General features: G+C 37.9%; 2 protein-coding genes and 1 long non-coding RNA gene across 6 annotated transcripts in view; 2 read left to right on the forward strand and 1 right to left on the reverse strand.

Moving 5' to 3' along the window:
* The window catches only part of LOC110376550 (dipeptidase 1), a 149,395-nt gene that overhangs the window by 107,631 nt on the left and 13,771 nt on the right, over nucleotides 1–27,993 (forward strand). For all 4 annotated transcript variants that reach the window (XR_010276557.1, XM_064035116.1, XM_064035170.1 and 1 more), the window contains one exon: nucleotides 26,199–26,253. Coding sequence is in view for 3 of the 4 variants with exons in the window: in XM_064035116.1 (XP_063891186.1) it covers nucleotides 26,199–26,253 (55 nt within the window). In the remaining variant the exon portion in view is untranslated. The remainder of the gene's footprint in view (nucleotides 1–26,198; nucleotides 26,254–27,993) is intronic.
* Nucleotides 12,576–15,001, forward strand: LOC126054451 (uncharacterized). Its single transcript, XR_010276611.1, has 3 exons — nucleotides 12,576–12,866; nucleotides 13,543–13,935; nucleotides 14,321–15,001. It is a non-coding gene; the product is annotated as an uncharacterized LOC126054451 (long non-coding RNA).
* LOC135119312 (uncharacterized) lies at nucleotides 17,978–19,689 on the reverse strand. Its single transcript, XM_064043590.1, has 3 exons — nucleotides 19,601–19,689; nucleotides 18,300–19,015; nucleotides 17,978–18,019 (listed from the first exon to the last, which is right to left on the reverse strand). The coding sequence occupies exons 1-3, from the start codon at nucleotides 19,683–19,685 to the stop codon at nucleotides 17,978–17,980; spliced, it is 843 nt and encodes a 280-aa protein (XP_063899660.1). The 5' UTR covers nucleotides 19,686–19,689.

A 27,993-nucleotide genomic window follows, 5' to 3' on the forward strand; every position in this document is an offset into this window, starting at 1 on the left:
TAAGTGCTTGTAAAGGCCTACATGAAATAAATGATTTGATTTGATTTGATTTCCAACTTTAATGATTTTGTCACAAAAAGCGTTAATCAGCTGCTTAGATAAGTTATTTTGACTCCACGATAGCAACCACAACAATTTCAAAACTATCGGCATACATTTTCAAAAGAATTTAATGAAGCAGTACCTACTTCTACAGAATGCACAACAAAATAGTTCATTTTACATTGTTCCAGCATTCTATGTAAACTATAAGTTCAACCGGCAGAGCATAATGCTCAAAGCCGGGTAACCGGGTAATACCTCGAGGGAGCTACTTACGGTATGTGAGCAAAAAATATCTCCATACCGTGGAAGCTTAGCCAACTTTGAATAAAAACTCCCTTTTACAAAGCCTGGCTGCACATATCCATTAAACAATTAATGTGCATCATTAAACTTAGTTCTGCTTTTATGATGTAACATGATTAATGAATACTTATACTAAACTATTTTATATAGTAAAGAATCAACCTCTTTGTATTGGGGCATGGGTTCGGTTCCATGTCAGGCAAGTACCAATGCAACTTTTCTAAGTTTGTATGTACTTTATAAGTATATCTTAGACACCAATGACTGTGTTTCGATACAACGTTAAACTGTAGGTCCCGGCTGTCATTGAACATCCTTGGCAGTCGTTACGGGAAGTCAGAAGCCAGTAAGTCTGACACCCGTCTAACCAAGGGGGCTTGGAGGATGATAATGATATTATAACTATAATACAGGAAGATCGGTTTCACACTGGTGGATTTTCCGCTCGGTTGTTCTACGCGCGGGAATATAAATTACAAGATAGATACTGTCGTTATTTTAGTCTTTGATAAAATATTTTAACTCTTAGACTTATCATCATCCTCTGCCTAGACACTATATTTTGGTCAGCTTAAAGTCTTACTGGACTCAGCACGGAATAACCATGAACACGGAACAACTCGTCATGACAAGATGGGTCACCCATCCATGGACCGACCGCGCCAAGCTTTGCTTAACCTTATGTTGGATCGATCCGTGTAGGCTACACTCATGGCTAACTCAGCTACACGGTGTAGCTGAGTTAGCCATGAGCTCTTTCAGATTTAGTAAAACATTACCTTGCTAAGTTAATGTCGCCTCCTTTATGTTAACATTTTTTTTGTGATAACTAAATAAAAAGCTAAAGAAATCTCAGTAGTCCTTCCGCAGTTTGTTAATTACGCTAAATCTTTGCTAAGCATTGGTGTCAGTTGGCGATTCTGCTACGTGACGGGATAAGCGCAACAAATGTCACGGTAGCGTTGTGGCGAGGACACGGCCATGAGCGGCGCGGAAACTGAAGCGGGGAGCGGGTAACTAAAGATGTAGTTAGAGAAAAAAGGATAGACCCCAACATGATCAGTTCTATACCATTGTCTACTTATAAAATGATATGTTGTATGAGCACCTTAAAATATTGATTTTATTCTAGTTTTTAGTAGGTTAATGTTGTTATATCAGCAACAGAAACACATAATTTTTACGGTGTACACGGTGGTGTATATTTGTTGTTATATCGACAACAGAAATGTTGACAGTAATTTTGACAGTATTCACTATAAACTTTAGTTGTAGAAACTTTCACGAAGCAATCTCTGCAGTTGGCTAACCTCTTTACATTAACTTATAGCCAGGGATAAACGGCCAGGGGGATATCATTCACTACAGAAATTACAATACAAACATATTCAGGTGAACCACGTTAAATTAATTACGACCACTGTCACGTTATTAATTAGGCTAATTATTCGTTAATTAAATTCATTTGGGCTGCATATTATAGTTCATATTAGGATTACACCACAAATCATTAGTCACACGCCATTAAGTAATATGGTATTAAAAATGCATCCATTCGGTTTAAGGGAATTTACCGAGAAACTTAATATAAATTGTAAATCAATTTTGACTCTGTCTTTTCACGTGCAAAATGCTATTGAACCAAGTCTAAAAAAAACCTTTTTCAGTGTCCCTTAACAGATGGATAGACCTCTTCTCATATAAAAAAGGAATGAGCGTTAATTATTACGCTTGCTCAAGATAATAATAATAGAAGTCCAGGTTTCTTCACCTTTACTAAGTTTTTACAATAAAATATAAATCCCCGCTGCCACTCAACATTATGTCCAAACCCCAAAACAGATATAAGGGCAAGACTAAGTCTGTACAAACGATGTGGCATTTGTAACGTCCCCCGCTAAATACTTTGAATTCTAACATCAAATGTGCTGCTTAATGGACAAACATTAGTCTCCACCGAGGGACATCTCGAGGCGAGGTACAGTCGGGGCCAACACGTATTTCGAAGTCGCTACATACCTACACGTATCATCATTGGAGCAAACACTTATTTGGGTGGCGCGTATTTTCATGAAAAGTGGAGTGAATGAAATTGAATTTTAAGAAATCATTGCTACCTTGTAAAATATGGTTTTGTTTTAAGGAACTTTATTGCGTTTGAAGTTGTGTTCGGGATGTTATCTGTTTTTTAGATCACTGTTGCTCATATTACGCCTTTTATCCTACTTTTAGTTATTTAGAAATATCGATACACGTATCCATATTGCCAAGGCATACTGAAGTCATGGCATACGAAATCGATCTGTGCTGCTGATTTAGTATATTCTGTTTAGAAAATTGACTTCACAAAACTTTTTTCAAGCAAACAAAATTCTTCAAAACATGAGCTTTCCACCAAATTAGATTTGAAGTCTTACAATTCAGTCAAAAAGGTGAAGACTTACAATAAAAGAATAAGCGTCTTTTATTTTCTAAGATTCTCAACATAAAAGAGTCCTTTCATCAGTCTTAAAATAATTATGTGACACAAAATAAGGTCCGACCCTTGAAATTCAATTATAAAAACGCGTAATCCCGTAATATTCTAGAAAACCAGACGTTTACCACATTGTCCCTCATTTTCTTCAGAAAATGGGAAATTGGCAGAAATTCAATTCAGCTAAAACAAAAGAAAGAAAACAATTAAAAAGGGACATGATAAAAGAAATTCTCTTTAAAGTTAACAAAATATCTCGACTTCAAAAGAAAAGCCGTCTTACCTGTTTGTTTTTGTTTGATGATTAAATGAAAAGATAAGGCGAGATAACTGTGTTTTAAAATGCGTTGAAATGTTGTCAAATAGGTACTTGGGCGCCTTCTTTTTTATTTATCGTTGAAGGAATTATAATGACCTACATTTTTTCCGGTGTTATAAAGCTGCAACATACTTGTGTCAATGCGCCCGGAAATTGGCATCAACCATCGAGTCGACTGTCGGCCTTTTTTAAGTTTTGAATCCAATCAATGTTATCAGCCGGTATGATGACAACTAAATATCTGATATGTTTTAACATCCCTCTTCATACTTATTTATGAGCATAAAAAAACTATCGGCCGACTAAAAGTTTGTGGTGTGTTCACAAAATACGGCATTCTTGTAACAAATGCAAACAAACGTATTGCCATCGATTCTATATAAATGTGGTCGGTAACCCATCCATTTGATCTCCTAATCGCCCCCTTACGACACGCGTGGGAAAAAGACGGCGCGGCCTGACACTGCAAGACAAATTCCCTTTCATTAATATACCCTTAAGGGCTCGCTGCTAAATTGGTAAAGCTTGTGTAATCCCACCTTCTTTGTAGTCTATTTTTACCAATCAGTAAAACTTGCCAGTTTTTAGGGTAGCGTACCCAAAGGGTAAAATGGGAGCCTATTAATATGACTTCAGTGTCCAAAGACGGACTGACAATTGGGCTGTATCTCAGGAAATGCAATGGGTAACGGAAATTATCAAATATTATTTATTATTGTTGCCACTATAACAACAAATAGTGAAAACTAGAATAAAATAAATATTCTAGGGGCCTTTATAACATACAAGTGACCTACTATCCCATACATAACTTAAGGGGAAGTGATATTTTTGCCGTTAGTAAAATGCATAAATAAATAAACTCATAAATTATGGTACGGAACCCTCCGTACAAAAGTCCAACTTGTAAGCTCATTTCTATAAAGATTTTTACTCAAGAAACTTGCAAATTCTTCAAGAACTAAGTCACGGGTGATCGAACTCCAAGTTCCTCGCGATTCCGTAGTGTTAAATTATCCGGAAAATCTCTAAACTAAATAAAAAACTTGTGTAAAAGTGCAGCATAAAAACTTTGTTGTTCGACAACTATGAAAGGGAAATGTCATTGTAGTTTCACAAACTACAACTACAGAGGAATAAAAATAAGTGAATAACGCCGTGTCGGCGTATCGGGAAGTGCGTTGAGTGTCAATCAATGGCATTATGTCGGTGACCCTGCGACCCCGTGCAATTCACTATCCTTAAAGAATTATCCTTTCTACAGGGATATCCTTTTATCCCGAACTTCGTGCGACACTTTGTAAAAAAGGCTTGTATTGTGGGTCCCTCTCCCGGTGGGATACTCGTAGTTTTTCAACTGTTGTTGTTCCATTTGGCTAACAGTTCGTCAAAGCTGAAATATTTTTTAAGTTTTTTACAGCGAGCTGTCAGTTGGGTTGTGTTGTCGATATTGAATTGCCTTAATCCGATGTTATACATACGCGGTTATTTCCTAAAATACCTACAATCTTACAAACTGTTGGCAAATTTACAATTTCTATGACTTTATACAAAACCTATCATACCTAACTACATTCAATTTAACATACAATTTTTGTCCTACCAAACACTTTTCAACCCTGTGTTTTGGAGTGTTTTGCTGTACCTAACATGACTACATCCTTTGTAGTACCACCATTGTACTATCTATCGCTTTGACTTCATTCATTTCGAATATTTTTATGAAAATCTGTTGAACGAAAACGATTTTTTTACACGCTTTTTTAACGATTTGAAAATCTTGGAATCTTAATTTGTCCCACTTACCACTTGATAAAATTTTTAAAGTCACAGAACAAAAGTTAGTCCTGCGAGATTGACGGTGTTTCCCAATATCCCTGTATATTGAAGGTGGCCGTCACTCAATGGTGGATGTCATCAATATCCGTCGGGCGTACAATGTACCGCATGTTATTGCGTGTATATTGTCAGACACGGGCGCAGACAGATGCTCAGCATAGTGCAGCGGCTACTCTATTCAGTATTGAGAACATGTCGACATAATCTGGCGGTTGCAGGCGCCATCATTAACTCTGTTTGACAGTTTCATTTATCGTTATCTATGGTTATGTTGTAATTTTTTTTTTGTTTATACCTTAAAGAACCGGTTATTTCACTGTTGGTAAGATACTGTGGGTAAGGGAATACGTTAAAAGACTCGTGTAAAACTACAGAAAAGGTTTATATAATGTTGTTTTTGCCAACGATTAAAACAAAAGATAAATAGCTCACCTTCACGAAGGATTTAGTTAATCTACCAAACGTTGCCCATGCGATCATAAACAAAATATCTACGCGGTTATTTTATTTATCCGTTACCCCACATCTCAGGCTATAAGTTAAACATGGGTACCCATTTACCCTCTATCATATTTGCCGTCACAACATCCTGCCAATTTCGGACAACCGCCATGTTTTATGCATTCTATTTTATTGTAATAAATTATTCTTCGTACTTTTTCCTCATTTATATAAGTGTAATATCATGTATTTTCACCCAGTTTCCTCCCTCGTGACAAATGAGGTGCTGTTTCATTCATAGGAAGGTAGCTAGGTCGGTAGGTATACTATGCTAGGTTGGTAGGTATACTATGCTAGGTATGTAACAATATTACTTTTGTGTCGCATTTGTACGCACGATGGATGGAAAAAATAAGTCTTCGTGTCTTTTGCTTGCCTGGTACTTGTTGCTGGGAGTTTTTTTTGAACAAGTTTATGGATCTGTGAACTTTATTCATGTTTACAGTGTCGTTATGTTTAAGATTTTCTATAAATGATAATTTTTCATGGGTTATCACTTTCTTCTATCTTAAATGTATACTAGCTTCGGCCCGCTTCTTCGCTCGCATGGTGTGTTGATAAAAAGTACCCTATGTTCATTTGTACACTTGTACACAAACTTTGTACACATGTACCTCCAAGAGTACGTGTACAAAGTTAAGTAGCTTTTTCGTGAAAGCGTAGCAAACAAACGGACTTTCTCATTTATAATATTAAGTAGGATTTAACCAGTCAGCATAAGATTCCGTAGATATTATCTATAAGCATTTATTCAAGGGATGAGTTACTTAGTTTCTCGTTTTGAGGTCTGCCTAACAATTTCAAGTTGGACTGACGACTTAGGTGAAGTTAGTGCCTTTCCCCTTACTTATAAAATCTCGAATCACCTTCTAAGCAACATTTTAACTAATCACTACTTAAGACTTTAAGTAGTGATTAAATGTTAGTTAAGACATGCTTAAGCAACGTTGGTCTCGCGGTTGGTTGGTAAAGCTGCCTCGTTGGTCTAGTGTTGCGCGGCTGCTGTGCTCGAGGTCTCGGGTTCGATTCCCGGGTCGGGCCGAAATCGCTTTGTGGGTTTTCTTAAACTTTCACAAAGCAGCCCGTAGTCTGGAAGTTGGTGATTGATTCACCCGTGCATCGGAGAGCACGTAAATGTCGGTCCTGCGCTTGATCTCTTTCTGGTCGTGTCGGATTGCCGTCCCATCGGGTTATGAGAGTGAAGGAATAGGGAGTGCACATGTGTCTGCGCAAATGCTCGTGCACAGCTGTGTCCTGCGCAGCTGGCTGATTTCCTTAAATGAGAACAGCCGCCGTGGCCGAAATCGGCCGTGGACGCCATTATTATTATTATTAAGCAACGTTTATAAGTAAGAGTTTTCTTAAACAGCCCTTAAGTATTACTTATATTTAATTCACGTTTATAAGTAAGGCTGTAAGTCTTAAGTATGGTTTGCAAGTTTAATAACGTTGACCACACTTAAATGAATATTACTCGATTAAATCGCGTAGCAATTACTAGAACTTGATAATTTAATGAGACTGTCATCGGCTTTTGGTCGTATTATAAACGCTGTCACTGTCATGAGATGGAGAACGTTGTTATCAGACAAATTTGATGAAAAGGAGATAATTAAAACGCGATTTTAAACATGAGTTTAATTACTGCATTTAGTTCAGCTGAGTTATGATAACTTATCGGGAAGGTTAACTTGCAGTTTCATACTAAGCTCTCTGGAGATGCTTTCGGAGATAAACTGTTTGGACCTTCCTGGAGTTTTATAAAATTTTAGACTGCCAGAGTTAATTTTTAAGGGTTGTAAACAGAACGCGAAATAAAAAGAATAATCAGTAGTTAGCTATAGTATTTTCGAAAATGAGAAAATGTTTTCGATGAAGTAAATCTCAGTTTTCGGTAAAAAAAAAGACTGAATCATACTTAACGTTTTATATTCTTAGTCAGAATATTTCTCAAAAATAATATTATGATAAATATTCCAACTGTTTGTTTGTTGAAAAGTGGCAGTAAAAACCTTACAGATACATACATACATCAGAATTACATATCAGCTACTTTTCACCTTAGGAAATTTGTACCACCAGCAACCGAGTGAAACCACTATCCTCAAACAAAAATATAGAAACACAAAAACCTCTATCTTGTTACGTCGGTAGAACCGAAAAGAGAATTGTCACCTTTTGTATCGAATAGTTTCGAAATTTGTTTGTGGCCAATGCAATTTATGTGACGTCACGACAGGAGTGGTACGCTGCAATGTACCAGTGGGACATTGTATGTATGTATACCAAGCTGCACTGTACCACTGGGACTGTGTACAGATGTGTTTTTGTTTTTATAGACGTAGGTACTGTGGGAACTCCAAATGTGTGTCATAGTTTTGTTCCAGTGTTTTTACTGGTCCCAATTCAACACAACTGTCTACTATGAATATTTACGTCCAATATTCAAAGTTGTTTTAAGAAAAACGGATGTTTATTTTGTTTGTGGAAATGGCCTTATTTGATTTTTTATGTATCTGTTAATTGATTTCAGAGGGGTTAAATCAAACTGAAGTTTTCTGGGAAAGAATTGGCCACGAACATATTTGTTTAAGTAAATATTATTAGTAGTTGTAGATATTTACATAACATTATAAAATTTATGCTTTTTGACGTCACATTTATTCAACAAACACAGATAAAACTGCAAGTTATCACAAACGCTCTTTACATTCGTATACTAAACGTTCTTACCTCCTCACCACACGTACTAACAAATGGGAGGACGTCACAAAATGCTAGAAAACTATCTCTTATCTATGTTAGAGAGGCTGCTAACCCCTCCCCCCCGCCCCACACGCCCTTCACCCCCTGGGACACCCTGGAGGCACGTGATCACGTACATAGTTGATTTAGATCACAAATTCAGCGGCATCGAGATCGGAGCACTACTGACAATTGTTTTTCCTATGTGTGCTCGTTTGCAAGATTGCGTGCTATTTGTCTGTAGTTATTTGTTTTAGTCAATCGTGACATGAGTCTATTGTGGGTTGACCGGGTAACTGAGTTGCTGGTACTCAGCTGCATCTTGTTTGGAAGCCGATCGCAACATAGTTAGGAAAAGGTTAGGCAGATGATGATAATACAACATGAGTCTATTCCACATTGTTTTTAGGATTCCGCTCCCAAAGGATTCTAGTATTCAAAAAATAGGAACCTGTCAGTAGATTTCATTGTCCGTCCGTCATGTAGCTGTATTTCATGAACTGTAAATGATAGAAAATTGAAATTTTCACAGACGATGTATCTATGACAATATTACTGAAATCTAATCTAAAATACATAGTCCAGGGTTCTACGATATAACAAAAGTATTTTTTTGTAAACTTTTTATGATACGCAACATTTCACGCGTGAATCCGACTCACACTATCGGCATAAGTTTACCTTCACATTTCTCCTAAAAATAAACACATAAACTACTAAAAATAACACCCGAAATTCAACCATTAAATCTACAAAGCAGAAATTATTTACTACCACTCCAGAAGCATTAAAAAATTAGCAATTTAATTTTAACGAGGGACATAGCTACGTAGAACACGGTACGGCTTCATAAAACTGGATACTTAATAAATCTAAAAAAGTATCGCGTAGCCGGCAGCCGAGACACGTACGGACGGAATTAATTGTAGCCATATTGTACAGGACACTGCTGCTCAGAACAAATAAACATCTGGATACGGTAGAGAATTATAGAAAGGCAGATTTTTTGACGTTGTAGTAAGGTATCACTTATAAAGATACCACCTTATACTAGCGGTTAAACGCGCATTCCGTGGGAACTTGCGCATGAACCTATGTAGATAAAAAAGTAGCCTATAAGCTTCCTCGATAAATGGCTATCTAACACTGAAATAATTTTTCAAATCGGACCTTTCCTGTTCAGTTTTATAATATTTGTATAGATTTGTACAATTAAAGTACGTAGTAGAGACTTTTTGAACGAGATTTGACATTATAGAAAGCGATGGTTTCTAATACCTTTTTGAATACCTATTTTATAAGATGCTTTATAAAGTTACTAGCTTTTCCGACTTCACCCGCTTCCCGTGGCATCATATCCAAGTAATCCTCTTCGATTCATTTAGCTTCATTAATTGTTAGTTTCCTTTTGTTTCTAAATACTTCTGATATGTATAAAGTAGCTTTTAGCTAACGTGGCTTTTAATTAGCCTGTGTAGACGTCTTTGCTAATTACTACGAACTTCATGACGACCTCGATGGCGCAATGGTTACCATGCCGGACTGCCGAACGGTCCCGGGTTCGATTTTACGGTTCAGTCGACACTTGTGTGATGAGCATGCTTGTTGGCCGTGGTTTGGGTGTAATATGAAAGTAGTATATAAGCTGTGTTAGCACCCATAACACAAGTTAATTAACAACTTACCATGAGGCTGACCGACCGTGTGTGAAAAGGTGTCCCGATAATTTAAAATCTACAATGCCACATCCGAGTTTTTTAACGCAATGTTCCACAATATCGCTTTCAAGTTTCAATTAACAATTCACAGTTTGATCTCGCAGCGGGAATAATAACCGTTACCACATTCTGAACCCAGTTCCACTAAACTGGTTACAAATAACAACTATGCTTAATTTAGTGACCCGATGTGAAGCGAATTTTCTCTTTTTCTAGGCAGATACTTTATCTTACTGAGAACTGAATAGGTAGGTATTGTGAAATATTCACAGCAATGTTTACAGAACACTACGATTTTTGTTATGTGAAAGGAAATTTGGATGTTTGCTCCTCTTCCATGCTAAAACTAACCAATGGATTTTGATGGCACTTATGTAATATAGCTTATTTTATCAGAATAATATGTCATAGGCTTTTTTATCCGCGTGTGGGAGGTAGTTAGGTGATATATCTACGTAGTCTTAGAAATACACGTTATACCTATAATTTATTTTCAAGTATATTATCTATCTCAAGGTCTTTTCTCATAAAGATGAGGCACGAGTATTGATTATTAAAGCTCAAGGTAAAACTGGTATTTATAAAAGTTTTTTTAAATCCCATTTTCGTTAATGATTTTCCTTAGTTACTGTAAAGAAGGATTTTTCCAAGCCAATTGCTAAACGCGCCATACAATCCGTTTCATACTCGTATATAAGCTAGGGTATGATCTCCTAGCCTTAATCAGAAATAAAACGTCAATTCGTATCACAATAACTTCTTGTATTCACTTTTAAAACACAATTTAATATCAATCGTAAGAAAACATAGTTTATCAGTCCACGAAGGAAGCGCATGGGAAGCGCGCGCTCTAACTGTCAAAATCTCTTTTTAGTGTTGTCCTCACAGTAGAGGTAGTGTTGTCCGTATAAAACTAAAATGATTTAGTATACTTCGGTAAATATAGTATAGTTCCTTAATGTATGAAAAGAGAATATAACATACAGAACAATAAATAAGTCACAGGATAATATTAGTCTAACACATAAGTCACAAAAAATACTTTTATATGCGTCTACTTAGTCACTCTGGTGAAATCTTGAAAAATAAGTAAACTTAAGCATATAAAGTAAAGTTGTATGCATTCTGGTAGGGGCTCCAATAAAATATCACAAGTTTTCTTACAGTAAAGGGCTTTTTTTTTTATCGACGTAAAATCATCAAATGACCCCTCCCGCTGTGGGTTAGCAGCGGTGAGGGAGTGTCAGACTCTTACTGACTAAAATCGTCGTGTTCCGTCATAGGCCTTTTATGTACCAGGGCCGCGGTATCTCTTTCGAACAACCCGCAGCCCCGGCAGGCCTTGCCCTGCCTGGGGCCCGCTGGGGTTGCTGACGTCTCTTTGAGGAGCGCGTGGAACAACGCGCGCCGTCGACACGGGTCTGTCGTCTAGGAAGACAGAGGGACGATGAGCCACCCGAACTCACCGCCCACAGACCCACGCCTACGGTGGCCGGGAGTCATCTCGCGACACCCGGCGCCCATGGTGTCTACCTGGTCCAGCGCGGCGGCCGGGATGAGAGGTGCGAACTCTCTGGCGTTCCGCCTCCTCCTTCTCGAGCATGACCGCTTCGCAGAAGGAGGCGACGGCATCCCATTCCCTCTCGCCCCGGACCATGGCCTGAACCAGGGCCGGACGCGAGAGGTCGCCGCCGCCCAAAGCCTCGACGAGGACCCGGCGGTGCCCTTCCCATGCGGGGCACACCTGGACTGTGTGGTCCACCGTGTCCTCGGGGCTGTCCGCACAATGGTGACACCCGGGCGCCTCCTCACGACCGATGCGGTGCAGGTACCTCCCGAAACAACCGTGTCCGGTGAGGACCTGCGTCATGCGGTACGTGAGGGCGCCGTGACTCCTCCCGAGCCACTCCTCAAAGAGGGGACTTACCGCCACGATGGTGGCGTGCCCTGCACTGGGTTGCGATTAGGGCTGCATTAGCAAAATAAGAAACAGAAAATGGGCACGTTATCAACATAAATTATAATCAGTGGATTTTAAGTGAATCTGTACACGCAGAGAAATTGGTGACAAACAGAAGTACTGAATCGAATAGTAAAATGAAGTTACAAAGTTTCTAGTTTGAAATACTTGACCCTTGTTATCTTTACGACTAATTACTCATTCCTACTAATCGTATGTTTCATTATATTATTTGATTAATGTAGCTTACAAAAAAATATAATTGAACAAAAACATCAATAATTTATGTATCATGAACAAGAATTCTGTTAATATTTATATAATGTATTGTAAGTAATAAGAAACAGAGATTCGCAATTACTAAATGATCCAATTACGGTTAATGATTTACAATGTTACTGGTAGACTACGAGTGTGTTTGTAATCAAAACAATAATATTTTTATTACAACTAAATTATTGTTTGCAGTACATATCGTTCGTAGCGTCACTTAAAAATCGTTTAGTTTGGTTTACCCTTTATGTAGTGTTAGGCCTTAACAAGACTATTATAGTAAAAACCGCACCGGAAACAGTAAACGGTACAATGCATGTATTACTCCGTGCTATTTGTTAGTGTGTTTTAAAATATTATAAAATAATAATGTTACAGTAACAATCGAGGTGGTATTCATAGCAAAGTATCTTGTACTGTTTATCGAAAACTGTGTTTTTGTAAACAAACTCGCGCGCTCGCATCCCGCCCCGCCACCGCCACCCGCACCCGAGCCGGCGTCCGGCTTGGCGGCCATTGTGTTTTTGACCAGCGAGCGAGCGCAGTATTGCAGATTGAATTTGAAGTGTTTTCGCCTTTTGGGTTATTATTACAAAACCAGTGACGAGATGGATGATGACATTGACCAAGACGTCCCTCAGTTATTAAAGCAGTGGGGTTTACCCCAATATATTCATACTTTTCAAGGTAAGTTGTACCATTGTCTTAGTATCAGGATGCCATGTGTTCTATGGATTTTATTGTAACAACTGTACATTTACCATGGTTCGCTTGGTTCGCATTAAAGTATTCTATTTTATTTAAATAAGCGATTTGATCGATTGTTGTTCCGGCTGTTTTTGGCCACGCAGTAAGAGTGTTGGCGTTCTTGTATTCGCATAATGGCTGATGTAGGTCTTCTTATTGTTGTAGTATTCATATTCAATTTATACAAGTATATTCTATATAAGCTATTATTCAATTTAAACAAGTAAGTGGTGTAACTATATAATGACTTTATAAGTTTACAACAAAAAGTCTTAAAGTTATTCATGGAATTTCATTATATACTTACGCGATAAAATTAGTTGATACACAGTCATCTCATCTTAAACTTAATGGGTTTGGCACACAGGACACCCAGAGTCAGCTCAGCTTCAAAACATGCGAAAAGGATAACTAGTCAATAGGCTTGTTTTATACAATCTAGGTTCCCAAGCCAAGTATTCGATTCCCTAGACCAGAAAATTATGCCTTAGGCGTTGGGACTTTCTTGTGTAAGTTATACAATTATGTTTAACTATCGCGCTAACCGAAGACAATATTATATCATAATAACCTACTCAATTATTTTAATAATTAATTTTATTTTTGTGTATTTCAGCCGTTGAAAAATCTACTCTTAAAATCGAATGAAGGACAAGGCCTGCTAAATTTATATTCAGAACAAGGCAAATTATCAAATAATGGGCGAAGAAAAGTTTGCAATATAATAATAAAAGACCTAATGCAATCAGACCCAAATAAAAGAATAGACAGTTCTCTACTTCTTACAAAAGCACAAGAAATAACTGAAGTATTCAAAAAGGAAAATATAAGTACTTACTTTATTCCATACATTAATGATACTAAACTTAAAATAAAAAGATGTGCAAAAGGCAAATTATATGACTGTCTACAAAACAGGCGCCGCGAATTAAGGAGGCTAAGGTTATTAAAAAGAAAAATGGCAGCAACATCAACAATAACAGCAACGAGCCAGAAGTCGTCGAAGAAGGCAAGTTTTAAGTTATCTACCTGGGTTTTTATTTTTTTTAATAGCCAAATGTGATCCCACTGTTGGATTAGAGCATCTCCCAAATAGGTTATTAATTGTATTCAAACCTCAAAAGGAAAAAAGGACAACTGTGTTGTTTGTCTGACTGCCTTTCCTTGGCCTCTTTCTAGCAACTTTAATAACTTGCAGTTTCATCATCCTCCTAACGTTTGGCCCACCTTTCTGACACGGTTCAATTGAACCTGGGGTCCGCTTGACAACCTAATCCCATGATTTGGCATGACACTAGTTAATTACATTAATAACTTGCAACTTATTTTACTAAATTAAATTATTTTGAAGTCTTTATTTCATGATTTTTTTATGAGTCCATGTATCTTTCCAGATGGTGGTGCAGATGAAGATATCCAGTGGCTCCAAAACTGTACAGAACCCTGGCATTTAGTGATAGAGAAGTGGCAAAAATCTTCCAAAAATAGATTGAAGGAAATAGAGACTTCAGAAATGACCATCGGAGCATACATTAATAAATATCCAGTGTTAAAAACGCCACGCGGGCATGAGCTTCTTATTGAAGATTTAAGAAGGGCCCTATTAGAGCCTGTTCACACTAGCATTAATATCGCCGCGAGCACGCGGCGAGCAAGCTGCGATATCACACACATATAAAGTTTGCTCGCGGCGATATTATTGCGATAAAATAATCGCCGCGATACCGCGACGACCCGCGGCGAGCTCGTTGCGTGCACGCCGCGATCTCGCATCGCCGAAAAGAATCGCTAGTGTGAACAGGCTCTAATAGGGTCCCATACTTTACAAGTTGAATGTAGAAATGATAAGTATAAGGGACGTCGACGCTGAAAAGACGCCTGAACGGGTAGCATGATCGCGCGAAAAGTGATAAAACATCTCCCTATCGCACTATTAGTAAGTGCGATAGGGACGGATGTTTTATCGCGCGATCATGCTACCAATGCAGATGTGAGGGGCCGTAATGTGTAAGTGTAATTTCTACGGACCAATGATTGTGATGATTATATTAAAATAAATGTCATTTTTCTCTGTACGTAATATTTTTTATTTTTGATTCCAGGGATCCTAAACATATAGAGCCGTAGCGCGTGGGACGTCGTAAAAAATGCCGATAATCTCAAATTCTATGATTCTAATCTAACACTTGATGACACTTATGATACAAGATAGTCGGAGTCTTTAGATAATGTATTGAAAAGGCATTGTTTTACTACGTCACACATACTGCTGGCTCTATATATGAACTGCGTTTTGATGGAGCGCCTGCAATCCAGTGGACTGACAGCACCAACAACGGATCCTTTTTAGGCTTTCAGTGGAGAAAATACAGTTTTATTTACTTATAGACAAATAAAATTGGATTTTCGTCTACTAAAAGCCTGTGAGGACCCGTTAGTAGGTACTATAAGTGCACTAGATTGCAGGTTTCATCTAAACCAGTAGGTACTACATACGAGATAATAGCTATAACAATACCTAGGATGCTAGCATTACAATATGTATTGTACTTGTTACAATAAACATAAAGCTAGCATTGCAATACGAATAGTTATCATTACAGTTCAGGTCGTTATGTTACATAAATTGATTAGTAGATACAGCAAAATATTTAGTAAACCCAAAAAAAAAAAGTGTTTATGTATACAAGATCGCATAGTAGTCCTTACGATCGATTTAGTAATGTAAATTAGTGACGTATGGTTCTAATTACATTGGTATTGTAACAGGCGCGTTATTTGCACTGTATTGAGTACTATGTTGGTTGGTCAGTTAAACTTAACGTCTAGTTGTCCTTAATAAAACGATAGTTAAAAATAATAACAAAACGGTTTTTGTAAAGTCAACAACGAGTCTTGCTGTCACGGTTGTTAACAGAAGTTCTAGTTACAGTAGCATTTTTTCTCGTATAGATAGCCAGATATTTCTCTGCGTGTAGTTTTTTACTTCCAAACAGATAGTTTCTGATAAATTACTAGATATTTAACATTAGTTAAGCATCAAGAATACCTCAAGTCGTTTATATAAGCATTGATGGTGTCGAGACGCCGTTTCATCATCATAATTATTTAGAACAACAAAAGCTCTTCACTTTAAACCCAAATCAAAGGCCAAGACGTCGAATATTAATTAATTAAGCCGATCAATCAAGCGGCTCTGTATTTGTCGCGCCACACCCGCGCTGCGTCAACATCGCACGGTGGGCCCACACGATACAGACTTTAAGTTTGTACAAATATCTATAAAACTTAAAGACTATCAGCCTTACTTATAAAAATCAACAAATCATCTTCTAAGCATTGTTTTAAGTAATTACTACTTAAAGCCTTAAGTAGTGATTAAATTATTTTGACCTATAAACGTTGCTTAAGCATGTCTTAAGTAATGAACAGATAATGACATAAAAACATACTAATTTCTCAACACTACCGGAATGTTGGTAGCTTAAAAAAATATTTGTCATCAAAACGTTGTGTAATGGCAACAATGGCATCCGTAAAATATAAAATTAAAAAGTTGAGCTGTCAATAAACCGGAAATGAAAAATCAGCTGGTAAGAATCCAGCCATTTTGATAATTAGCGGGTTAAACAAGGGTGTGAGGCTACTTAATTTGACAGCTCATTTAAGACATTGCTAAGAAAATGATTTATTTCAGCCACGTTTATAAGTAAGATTTTTTCTTAAACATCTCTTAAGTATAACTTATTATTTTATAAGTAAGGCTGTTTAAGTACATACAGAATGTTTATACAGATTTTAAGTTTATTCAGATATCTGTACATCTAGTAAATTTTGTGATATTTACATAATATTTACATTAATTTTAAAAATTAAAAATAAACTTATATATACAACTTAAAACTAATACATAGCATCAAAAAATTGCTCCTCATCGCTGTCACCGGGTAATGTACCCAGAAGGCTGGCAGCATTGCCACGTTGGATGGCAATGCTCAACCTCTGTGCGAAATAAAAGCCAGCCCTTGGGTCACGAGAAGTGTCAACAAGGCGCTTAGAAATTTCCTTCGCAAGCGCGTGAGCACTCGGACCCCACGGCCCGAGAGTTTCAACCCCAAACGGCTCAAACATGTAATTCCCGATAAGGCTACTATATTTGCGCCGTTTGAGGTCCTCTGCTTGTGAAGCGGCGGAGCCGACACAACACGCAGTTCTAGGAAGATGGGATGGCGCAAGAGTGTCGACGCAGGTCGCGTCCCACACTAAAGTCCTACCCATCTTCCACGGAAATAGCGACATGCCGTCTGGTCTCTTGCCATCGTCGCGTGCCAAACCATTTGGTTCAAGTACGGCTGGCACGCCGACGGCAACAAGAGCCCGACGGATCACGTCGTTGATATTCGCATGTCGTGGTATGCGGCCCGCACTCCGACTGCACGACAGGCCGTGGTGACCGAGGCTGTTGACAGCTTCCCCGCAGTGGCAGCGGTGAGGAGTGCAGCACGAAGCACCCAGACGCAGGCAGACAGCGAGTCTGAAAGTGGTGTCGTCAAACATGGTGCCTATGTTTGCCGACGGAAATGCGTGAAGCCAAAGACCTGACTCCCATTCACCCACAGCCAGTAGGCGTGCTCGCTCCGCAGAAGTAATTGACGTATCAATGAGATTTTTCCGTATTACTCTGCAGAGCGGCTCATCCCACTGTCTCTGGGAGGATGGGTTGGCGGGTAGATCGGTATTCGGGCATGTGACTTTCCAGGCATTAATAGCCTCCGCCAGGCATGGCACCTCAAAATTGATCAGTGTAATAGGTAGGATTTTCCTGATCAATTTGTCAGTGCCATGGACGGAGGATATAAATGCCGGTAAACTAATACTGGAAATTTTGCGGACGCCAAGCCCTCCCATACGGATGGGAAGTGTAGCTTGAGACCAAGCTTTGTCATCCAAGGCCACATTTAAAATTGATGAAAGTGTGTGTCGAATTATTTTATCAATTTGATCCAAAAGGTTGATGTGCTTCCATAAATGAGAAGCACGCAAGATGTAGGTTAATTTGGGGCCAAAGCAGCAGTATCGTAGGATGGTGATGGCTGAATGTATATTAATTTTGAATAACCTTTCCGAAATATCATTGAAATTTTGAATTTTGTTCTCAATAAAATCCGAAAATGACTCTTCTAGTACTGGTGACCCCAGGAGGCAAAGAGAACTTTTGTCTATTATTTTTATGCCATCGGCTACTGCGTTAAAATTTTGGAGTGTCGTCTGTCTGTCGGTTGTGTCAGATATAAATAGTTCGCATTTGGAAATGTTTAGGTCAAGGCCAATGTTATGGAGTTTGTCTCTTAGAAAAATGAAATCATTAAGTACGGTATCTCTGTTGCCTCCCAGGGTCCCATCGTCGAGATACCAGACGTTAAATTCAGAATTTAGTTGCCGAATTATTGGGTTAATTGCCAAACTAAAGATCACAGGCCCGAGGGGATCACCTTGTTGACAGCCAACAGCGGATTCTAATAGGTTGTCCCGATAAAGTAATTTGGTTGGATGTCTATAGCACTGCCAGAGGAAACTAAAAATTTGGGGTATTTCTTTTTTGGCTTCTGCCAGCAAGGTGTCCCTGTTCACCGAGTTGAATGCGTTCTTAATGTCAACCTTCAAGATGACATCTCCGTTCCCATAATTTAGGTAGGTCGACAGGGCGTGTACAGCAGCCTCGCAGCCCCCTTTCGAGCCATAACCTAGCTGCAGGGGCTGAAATTTTTCCGAAACGTCCTCACTATAAAATTTACAGCAGATTTTGGCTGCCATACGACGATAAGTGGTCCCCACGGCAATTGGACGAATACCGCCATCCTTCTTGCGCAAAGCACAGAGGTTTGCTCCATACAAAACGTCTATGACGGTTTCGTCCACCTTGCCGGAGAGCATAAGGTTGGTCAGGGCCGTAAGCTCCTTCAAGAGCGACTCACCTGCTTCCCCGGCGCTTGGGCAGGTGAGATCCTTCAGGTGTTGCGGACTCAAGCCATCGAGGCCGCCTGCGGAGCCGCTCCTGAAGGAGCCTATGGCTGTGACCAGGTGTCGACCTGAAATTGTGAGGGTATGTGCGTCTGAATCAGGAGGGTCGGGAAAAGAGAGGCCATCTGCTGGGGCTGGGTGTTTACTCTCCAGAGCGGAGAGCGTGTCTGGAGAACACGGAGCCACCACATCACTGCTAAAGAGAATTCTAGCAGCCCCCCGAATGTCACCCTCGCCTAGCTTTGATTCAACTAGGCGGGGTATATTAGAAATTCTTTGGGTCGGTAATTTGGTATCGAAATCTTCATGGCCTAAACTTACGCAGTTGTCTTTAATTTGTTTTGTCAAGGACTTTTTGTTTGCCAAATTTTTCTGAACGTGTAAAACTCTATATGGGAAGGTGAGCAATTGCTCCCAAGCACGTTGCGAGTTCTCCCGTGCAGCCAGGCGAACACAACCTGCCAAGTGTTGAGCAACCAGGGGCCTGGCTCCACGGGGAACTCGCTTTAATACCGGAGTTGAGTTTTTTAATTTAGATAATTTTTGCCAGAAAGGATCGGTGGTTGGTGTCGGGTTTGTAGCGGTCGCATTAGCAGAGCCTGCACATTGGGATTTGTGGATCTTCCCAATGTGCACGCTCAAGCCTCGCTTACCTCTGAAGAAACGAGCTTGGGGGCACAGGGGGCATCTCTCTAGGGCATCCAGTGATCCAGAAGATTGACATGCACTATAATCCATATCATTCCCGATGCGCATCTGTGTGCTGCGGCTCGTTTTATTTACACTTATAGGCTAAAAACACTAAAAACACTAATATTACAAGAAAAATAAATACAAAATCACAGAAAAAAGTCAAATTGACGGCGTCGCTTTGGCGCTGTCAGGGGCCGCGCCGCCGCACCGCGTACCGGCAGCGGCATCTCGGCACAGGCCTCGCCGGCCAGTAAAGCTTGGAGCTGTCCAGCTCGCCGTGGAGTTTATAAAATATTTTACATCGGAAATCCAGATGTAATTTTGTTAGATCGTAAAACTATGTTACTGAAAATTTCAATAATTTCGTTTAAATCGATGTAGCTAAACCTTCATTGGTTTATTATTGTTAACGGTAGTATTATTTATTATTGTTTTTAACAACAATCTTATGATCTTTCATCAAAATTTTTCACAAATTTTTTCACTCATATATATTTCATATATATACTAATTTAATTGGTTATATTATTTACACTATATAATTTGTATAATTATATGTACTACTATTTTCATTATACAAATTATAGGTGCTTATATTTTCTGTTTGAAAACAGATATCTAAACTTACTTTTTCTATTACAGGGTTGTGTGGAAATGTAAATTTGAATGAATTTTGTGTAAAAATCTGAAGTTCTGAGTAAAAATATGATGACAAGATATTTGTACAGACTTATCATTGGTTCAAATTTTTGTATTCACCGATTTTTTTCGCGAACAACATTGCGAGAAAGTATTCGCGAAATTAGTATCGTCTTCTTCTTCTTATCGAGTGAGCTGCAGGTTTAATCACCTAGCACGTCCAGGTGTCAGAGTTTTCTCAAATTAGCCTGATGGCCTCTCACGTGAAATTATAACAACGACTGCTACTGAGTAGCATTCGGGGACACCGCCGCCTACTTCCAGATTGTCTGCTTAGAAAGTTTCTAAAACCCACAAAACGATTTCGGCCCGTCACAAAATATCTACTATTGACTTTTGGCTACCGTTGTGAATACTGCGAATTTATGTAAGGTAGGCTTTTTAAAACCCTTTATTTACTTAGTGAGCATTTTTTTCACTTTTAAGAGCTAAAAGCATTGGAGGTGATAAAAGGTGTGCGCTTTTGGAAGAAAGGTTTGTAAACTTGACTTTACTTTGACTAAAAGACTTTTAATTAACCAATTATGTGTACTTCTTTATAACTTAGTTGTGAAATTCTCCAGAGTGTAATAAATAAAATAAATAAAACATGTGTTCGTTAAAGTTAAGCGTCGTGTCGTGTAACACAGACGGAATGAAGTTTGTGCTGACACCACCGCCGACCACCGTGCACACTGGTCAAATATTACCTATACACCATTTGAGGAAAAAGTTAAACTGAAAACTCTACTAAATTATTGAAAAATACTTCATGTTCTTAGATTTTGATGGAAATGATTAAGCTTTTGACCCTAGATAAATTCTTTACTAGGTAGGCAGGTACTTTTTGGGTCGCCTCGTCTGAGCACAACTAAGTTTAATTTAGCTTGTTCTTAAGAAATAGAAGCACTCTCTGGCTTTGCTTTACTTCGCTCATCTCTAATTAGGCAATTATTACACTTTGCCAATAAGTCAAACCTTTGAGGAGTTTTATATTAAATGCAGTAATTAATGTATAATTGTTAGTATGATATTATAACATTCTTTCTGTGGAAATTGACAGAATATTAATGCATTCTACTCATATACGTCAAATAGGTACTATAAAGTTAATTACAAAATGTAGTAAATACAATTTCACAAGCATTTTAAAACATTTTTGTCCGGCACAGGACATATTTTACCCAGTGTCCGCTGACCACTGACCGCTGCGGCTGCATTGTTCAACCGCAGCTACCAACGTGTTGTTCTACCAATTGTTTTTGTTGCATCCATCATTGTATACAGTTGTACACTGTACCAAGATTTTATTTAACACCTATTTAAGACTAGAACCTCTTACTAACCTTACATCTTCAAAATCCTATCTCGCGTACATAGGTTAAGTTTAAGGCTGTGTTCAAACCAAACTGACTGTCAACCGCCGAATGTGATCGAATGTTACGCAGTTTATTGTATTTCCATAATTATTAACTTTTTCGTTCACATCTAACCGATGCACAGTGATTCACGTTCCATTCAAAGGCGGCCATAAATACGAAACTCACAAACACTTTTAATTTATTTATTTTACACGTTGAAATATGTTAAGAAAAGTGTAAATTATTAAAATTATAACATAACCACATTCATTTAAAAAATATTTCATTCTATTTAGGTGTAAAAATGTCTCGCAGTAATTTTGTTTTAGACGATAAACCTAAAACATGTCATACTGCCACTTTTAATGAAAAATCTTTATAAATAATGGTTATTTATATTAAAAACAACCATAAAAGAATAAAATAAAACAGCAAAAATACATGAACAACATTTTTTGCAAATACACACAAAACACAAAATATACCAGAATACATTCAAGCTCAAAAGTATTTACTACAAACAGATAACAAATCTAGAACATATTTTGATAGCACACCTTTTGTTTTTGACAAGTAACTTTCGTAAACCTGTTGGGAAGGGATCTGAATGTAGAAGTTGATGGTTCAACTTTGTCAGACTTCTGAGATACATGTAACTCAATGCGCTCTACATCAATATTTTCAACCACATTCAGCCAATCTGAATATTTCTCTATAAACTTAGACCTACTACGATTTGATTTTGCCCAATAATAAGAAATTCGTTTACATACATTCATAATTTTATTACTTAAAGTCTCTAGTTTGATATTTATGATGTCATCCGAAAGGCACGATGTTTCGGTCAAAGTATTCAGGACATGTTGCATTTTTCATTTGGACTACCCTCTTTAGAGTGCCAAATGTCAAAAATAGTCGTCCTCGAAACAGAACATTTGAAAGCTTTACCTAAAACAACATGAAACCTGAACTTAAAATATAAAGTTTTTTCAATACTCCATCCATCCTCCGAGCCTTTTTCCCAAACTATGTTGGGGTCGGCTTCCAGTCTAACCGGATGTAGCTGAGTACCAGTGCTTTACAAGGAGCGACTGCCCTGCCTGACCTCCTCAACCCAGTTACCCGGGCAACCCAAAACCCCTTGGTTAGACTGGTGTCAGACTTACTGGCTTCTGACTACCCGTAACGACTGCCAAGGATGTTCAATGACAGCCGGGACCTACAGTTTAACGTGCCATCCGAAACACAGTCATTGGTGTCTAAGATATACTTAGAAAGTACATACAAACTTAGAAAAGTTGCATCGGTACTTGCCTGACCTGGAATCGAACCCGCGCCCTCATACTCGAGAGGTTGGTTCTTTGCCCACTAGGCCACCACGACTACCCCACTAGGCCACCACGACTACAAAGTTTCAATACTATGGACATGCATACTTTGACAAGGGGCAGAAAGATGCAGATGAAACTTATATGGTTTTATAAGAACATCCTCTTTATTTGAAAAACATTTGCCTCAAGTGCAGCACTGAGCAGCAAAAAGTTATAGGTCCAAATGATATCAAAGTATACCAAAAAAATCTACAAAAACGCTACCTTCAATAAAAAAATAAAATAAAATATTAAACGCATTAAAAAAAAATGTAGTTGATAATAGAAGTACATACCTTGGTCTTGGACCTCCATACTATCACCATACGTAAACACTTGATTTGGAATAGTGACACTCAAAAACAAAGTGTTAAGTTTTGATGACTCTGACTGAATTAGACTCAAGATGCGCTAACTTCCGATGCACAAAATTGGTCAATACGTTGACCTTATGACACGGGTATTTAGAGATTTTGGAAGCTTCTTAACTTGTTAATCACTTAGTAAGTAGATCTAATGCTGATAAGCCAATGACATTTTTCGATTTATGGCCTTAGAGTGAATCACTGTGCGATGTCACGTTATCCGTATATGTATAGTGATATGCATAGACGCTGATATTGGTCTGAATGCAGCCTTGAAAGCTTTTATTTAACTTGCTATATAAGTATGTACGTACAATGTGCGGGTGAAATCTTGGAACTTGACAGAAATATTTTTCTTTAGTTTATTTTCAATATATTCTGCATAATCTGAAACGTGGTTTAGCATATTGTCAGATTCAATTAAACCGAAGTTTCAATTTAAATATATCTGCGAACAGATGTTCAGTACAGTTATATCCGACATCAGCTGTGGAGCGAAGATTATTAACTCGCCGACTGGTCTAACCTCAAGTGTCAGAACTTTGATTCTGAAGACGAGTTTGATACCTACTTGAGATTCGAAGACACTTGATAAGATATAGGATTATGAAAACTTGCCTTAAGAACTAGACTTAAAGAAGTCTTATTCCATCTCCATAGACCTTCTTCCCGCAAACAGATAGAAAGCCTACAATTGTCTGAATAGGTTCACCCGTTAGGCAAATTTTAATTTAAACAGGCTGACCAATCTCTCGTTTTTGTTTTATCAGTATGCATACTAAGACAGAATAAAAATTATTTTAGCCCTGATATTCATAATAAACTTGAAACAAAATATAAGGGTGCAAAAATATTTTTATCTTTCACGCGGTAAACGGAACATTCAAACATTATCCTTTTGAATCGTAAAATAAAGACTTTTACTTTGCATGATTTTCAATCAGTCATTGACACGGCAATACCTAGCGTATGACTTCCTTAACATTCTATAATACTAAACTTCCATAACTTCTAACCACTAATATATTTACCGAATACACTTAGCTGTACATATTCAAGGGAGATAGCAAATCCGCTTATGAGTTGCACTAGCTGCGATCACAATTGCATGAGGTTTATCGCACGAGCCGATTACACGCTCAGATGTATTATTGAATAGTCCGACCACAGATCTGATCGTGTTGTGTGTAGACAAACAGAGATTAAAACACTTCCGATTGTAAGTTTGAACATTTGCCTGCGTTATTTTAATACCAAAGAATACTTTTAAAAAATTGATAAAATTATCTTTACCTTTTTATATTCCTCACAGAGTTTGTTTGGTTAAATATGCCCAGCTAATCAAGGTAGTACTGGTACAAATTGAAAAATTCTTTCGAGGTTAGATAGCCTGCATATCGAAAAAGGGATAATAATGATCCTATACAGGATGTAATAGGATGGCAGACATTAGTACTATAATATAAAAACGCCTCTTTTGTACAATTAGGACCACAAAACTCCCACTCAAGGTACATAATTTATAATTACAGACATTTCAAAGTCGAAATTCCTCACTATAACTGTTTTGTTCTTCACACGTTTACCTATTTTTAGTAACAACAGCTTAGCTAGGTACCTAAACAGTCAACTTATATAGGTATCTCCGTGCAACAGTTTCCACAAAATCTTTAGCTCATCTCAACGCTGGCGTAATTAAAATGCTAACAAACATTTAAGAGCTAAATATACAAGTTGAACCCAGGTCAACTACTTAGGAAAACTTTTTATCAGGATTCATGAAGTAGAAGAATAAGCGAGTGAAACCAGGGGCAGGGCTTGTTAACTAAATGACTGTAAAACATTGACTTTTGTTACACTTTGTATTCTGACGTAAAAAGTTAAGTCCATAAGATAGATTTATCAGCACGAGATAAAGTTTTACAGTTTGCAGTTACTGCTAGAAATAATGAATTAGCCAGTCTCAACTTTCGAAATTAGTTGGAAAAAACTTGAAAGGTATAAGTTATGATTAATTAAGATAATGGACGCAATCCCAGTATTTGTAGTCTAGGCATAACAACGATCCCGGTTTTAGGTGAAAAAAATGCGTAGGTACTATCCAACAGTTTTTTTTTTATATTTTATTCAAAGAATGCTCGTTAATAACGCGTAAAAATTTTGTGTATATAGATTTACAACCATAATTTCCAAAAATAAACAAATTCCATGACAAACCCGTGGCCCATTAAACACGTACCCCATTAATAAAGATAATCAACATTAAATTTAACCATTTTTAATATTTACAACGAAATATAAAGTAAACTGTATTGAGCTCACTGTACCGAGCACGCACGACGTTACAGATAATTGTGGCCACCAGAGAAACAGCCGGGAACATATTGTAATGCACAACGTTTGAGAGGTCCAACATTCAACTAAGACACGCAAGGGGCTAAAAACATTACTAGTGGAGCATATCTACGAAAGCTAAGCCATTGTTAGGTTGCAATGTAAAATGACAGAAGGTAAACTGTAGGTACTTGATAACAATCTCTCGCAGACAGCACTAATAAGAAAGAAAATATCTCTGTCGTGCAGTTCTCTGTAATTTCTTTGCACATTGCCTTCTCTTGTGTGAGCTAGAGCTTGTTATCTTGTTCTTACTGTATTTCTACGTCTTGTCCTACTGCCAAAGCGACTGACGGAACAATGGCGACTGTATCCTCTTGTGTGTATGTATATGTATCTTTTTGTTGTACATTTGTTTTCCTTTTTGCGTCATTTATTCCTTCCTTTCAGGGCCGACTCATCGAACGAAGCGCCCGTGGCCAATGGACTGACCGAATTCGGAGAGGTAAGCGAATTTCAACCTTATTGTTTGTGTAGTAAGAGCTATGCGATGCTATGCTGTTGTTAATATGGAAGGATGAAAATGTCGATTTGTTTAGTAAGGAATGTGGGAATTATGTGTGGTCGAGGAGAAAGGATGCGTGCGCCCCATGGGGCCCTATGTATACCCCACGTATAGCCCTATATGTAACTCAGGTTATATACCTCTATTATATAGGCAGCCCTAATGACAGTACTTCATTACCGATTGAAGGATACTTAGACCACTCTGGTACATAAATTATGGAATATATTTTAATACATTCGCCGCTCCAAAGTTTCAGATAGCTCATAACAGTTTTAGTAGCAAAAGGTGGTCCCACGAACTATTTTAATATTCCGTATTGTAATTTTATTATTAAAGTGAGAGCATTAAGCTCTTGCTTGTGCAACTTTGTCTGCGTTCGTCTAATAAGTAATACTGTGTACTGAGAATTATGAATTCTGTATGTACGTCTCATCGTATATTAAATTCTTGTCATGACAAAAATAAGAGGCTCTCAAAATGTTCACCAATTTTCTTATGGAAATCTCCTATTAAATTCATCGCTGACACCATTTTAAAATAGCTTTAAGCTAAAATAGACCAAAACCAAGTCTCTCCAAAACCGATCGTCTATTCTCGAAACCTTTCTGGAAATTCATGTTAATGCATGATATTTTCAACACGAAGCCAGTTCGGCAGATCATTAGATTTCTATTTTCCTCACCTCCGTCGTCTGGCCCCATTTCATCAATTTCTGAACGTTCCACACTAATATTAGATATTAGGTGGAACGCGTTCCATTGTGAATTGGTTAGCTCTTTTTGTTGACCTTTAAGCGAGGGTAGATGAAGTTATTCTACGAAGACTATTTTCATGTTAACATGTTAATTTATTAATTAATTAAAACTAACATCCAAATAGAAAGTAAAAACTAAAGTAAAAACTACAGTAAAAACTTGCAATTATTATTAAAAAAAAAAAAATCAAATAACCTAACGGTACCAGTTATAAAGGTTCTTCAATACAAAAAAAAAGATGTATTGCTGGGAAGTTTGTTGCGTCACTTCTTTTTTCGACAAAAACACAAATCTCTTGTTGTGGTTGGGCCTGGAAACAAGCAAAAAGTGCTAATTTTCATCCTAGTTTAATAAAATATTTTGATTTTCCAACAACAATAATATAATAAAAATTTGAACCATAACAACTTAAAACGAAACACATAAAAGTCTAACATCATCTCAAAAGCAAGATAACATCGCACTCAAAACCGAGTACCTAACATCGCGTCCAATCTTATTTCTCATAAACCATCAACCCGGTCCTTCGCTTCACTTAAAGTCGCCATTTTCTGTAGCCTTCAGAAAATTGAAATATAATCACAGGCCTGTCAGTTCTTCTCATTAGCATGTTATTAAATTGTCCTGGCAACATCGCTTCAAAGTCAGATGAATGGCCCTTTTGGTACTTCGAGTCTTAGGACCAAGGAGAATAAAATGACGGAGATGACATAACGCAAAATCACCCAAGAAAGAACCGCGCCGAAATGCGTGTGTTTGGAGGACGAGGAACGTTACTAGCTCCGCCCTGACAGTCTTTCTTCAGACACTGCCCATTATTTTCAAAATAGAATCACCAATCAATCAATTTTTTACAGATTGGTTTTTGTTTGACAAGAAACCCAAAGGCTTCGTTAGTTCTACTAACTGCGTTCGTTGCTTG

This window comes from Helicoverpa armigera, chromosome 1, assembly GCF_030705265.1.
Source record: "Helicoverpa armigera isolate CAAS_96S chromosome 1, ASM3070526v1, whole genome shotgun sequence".
Lineage (NCBI taxonomy): Eukaryota > Metazoa > Arthropoda > Insecta > Lepidoptera > Noctuidae > Helicoverpa > Helicoverpa armigera.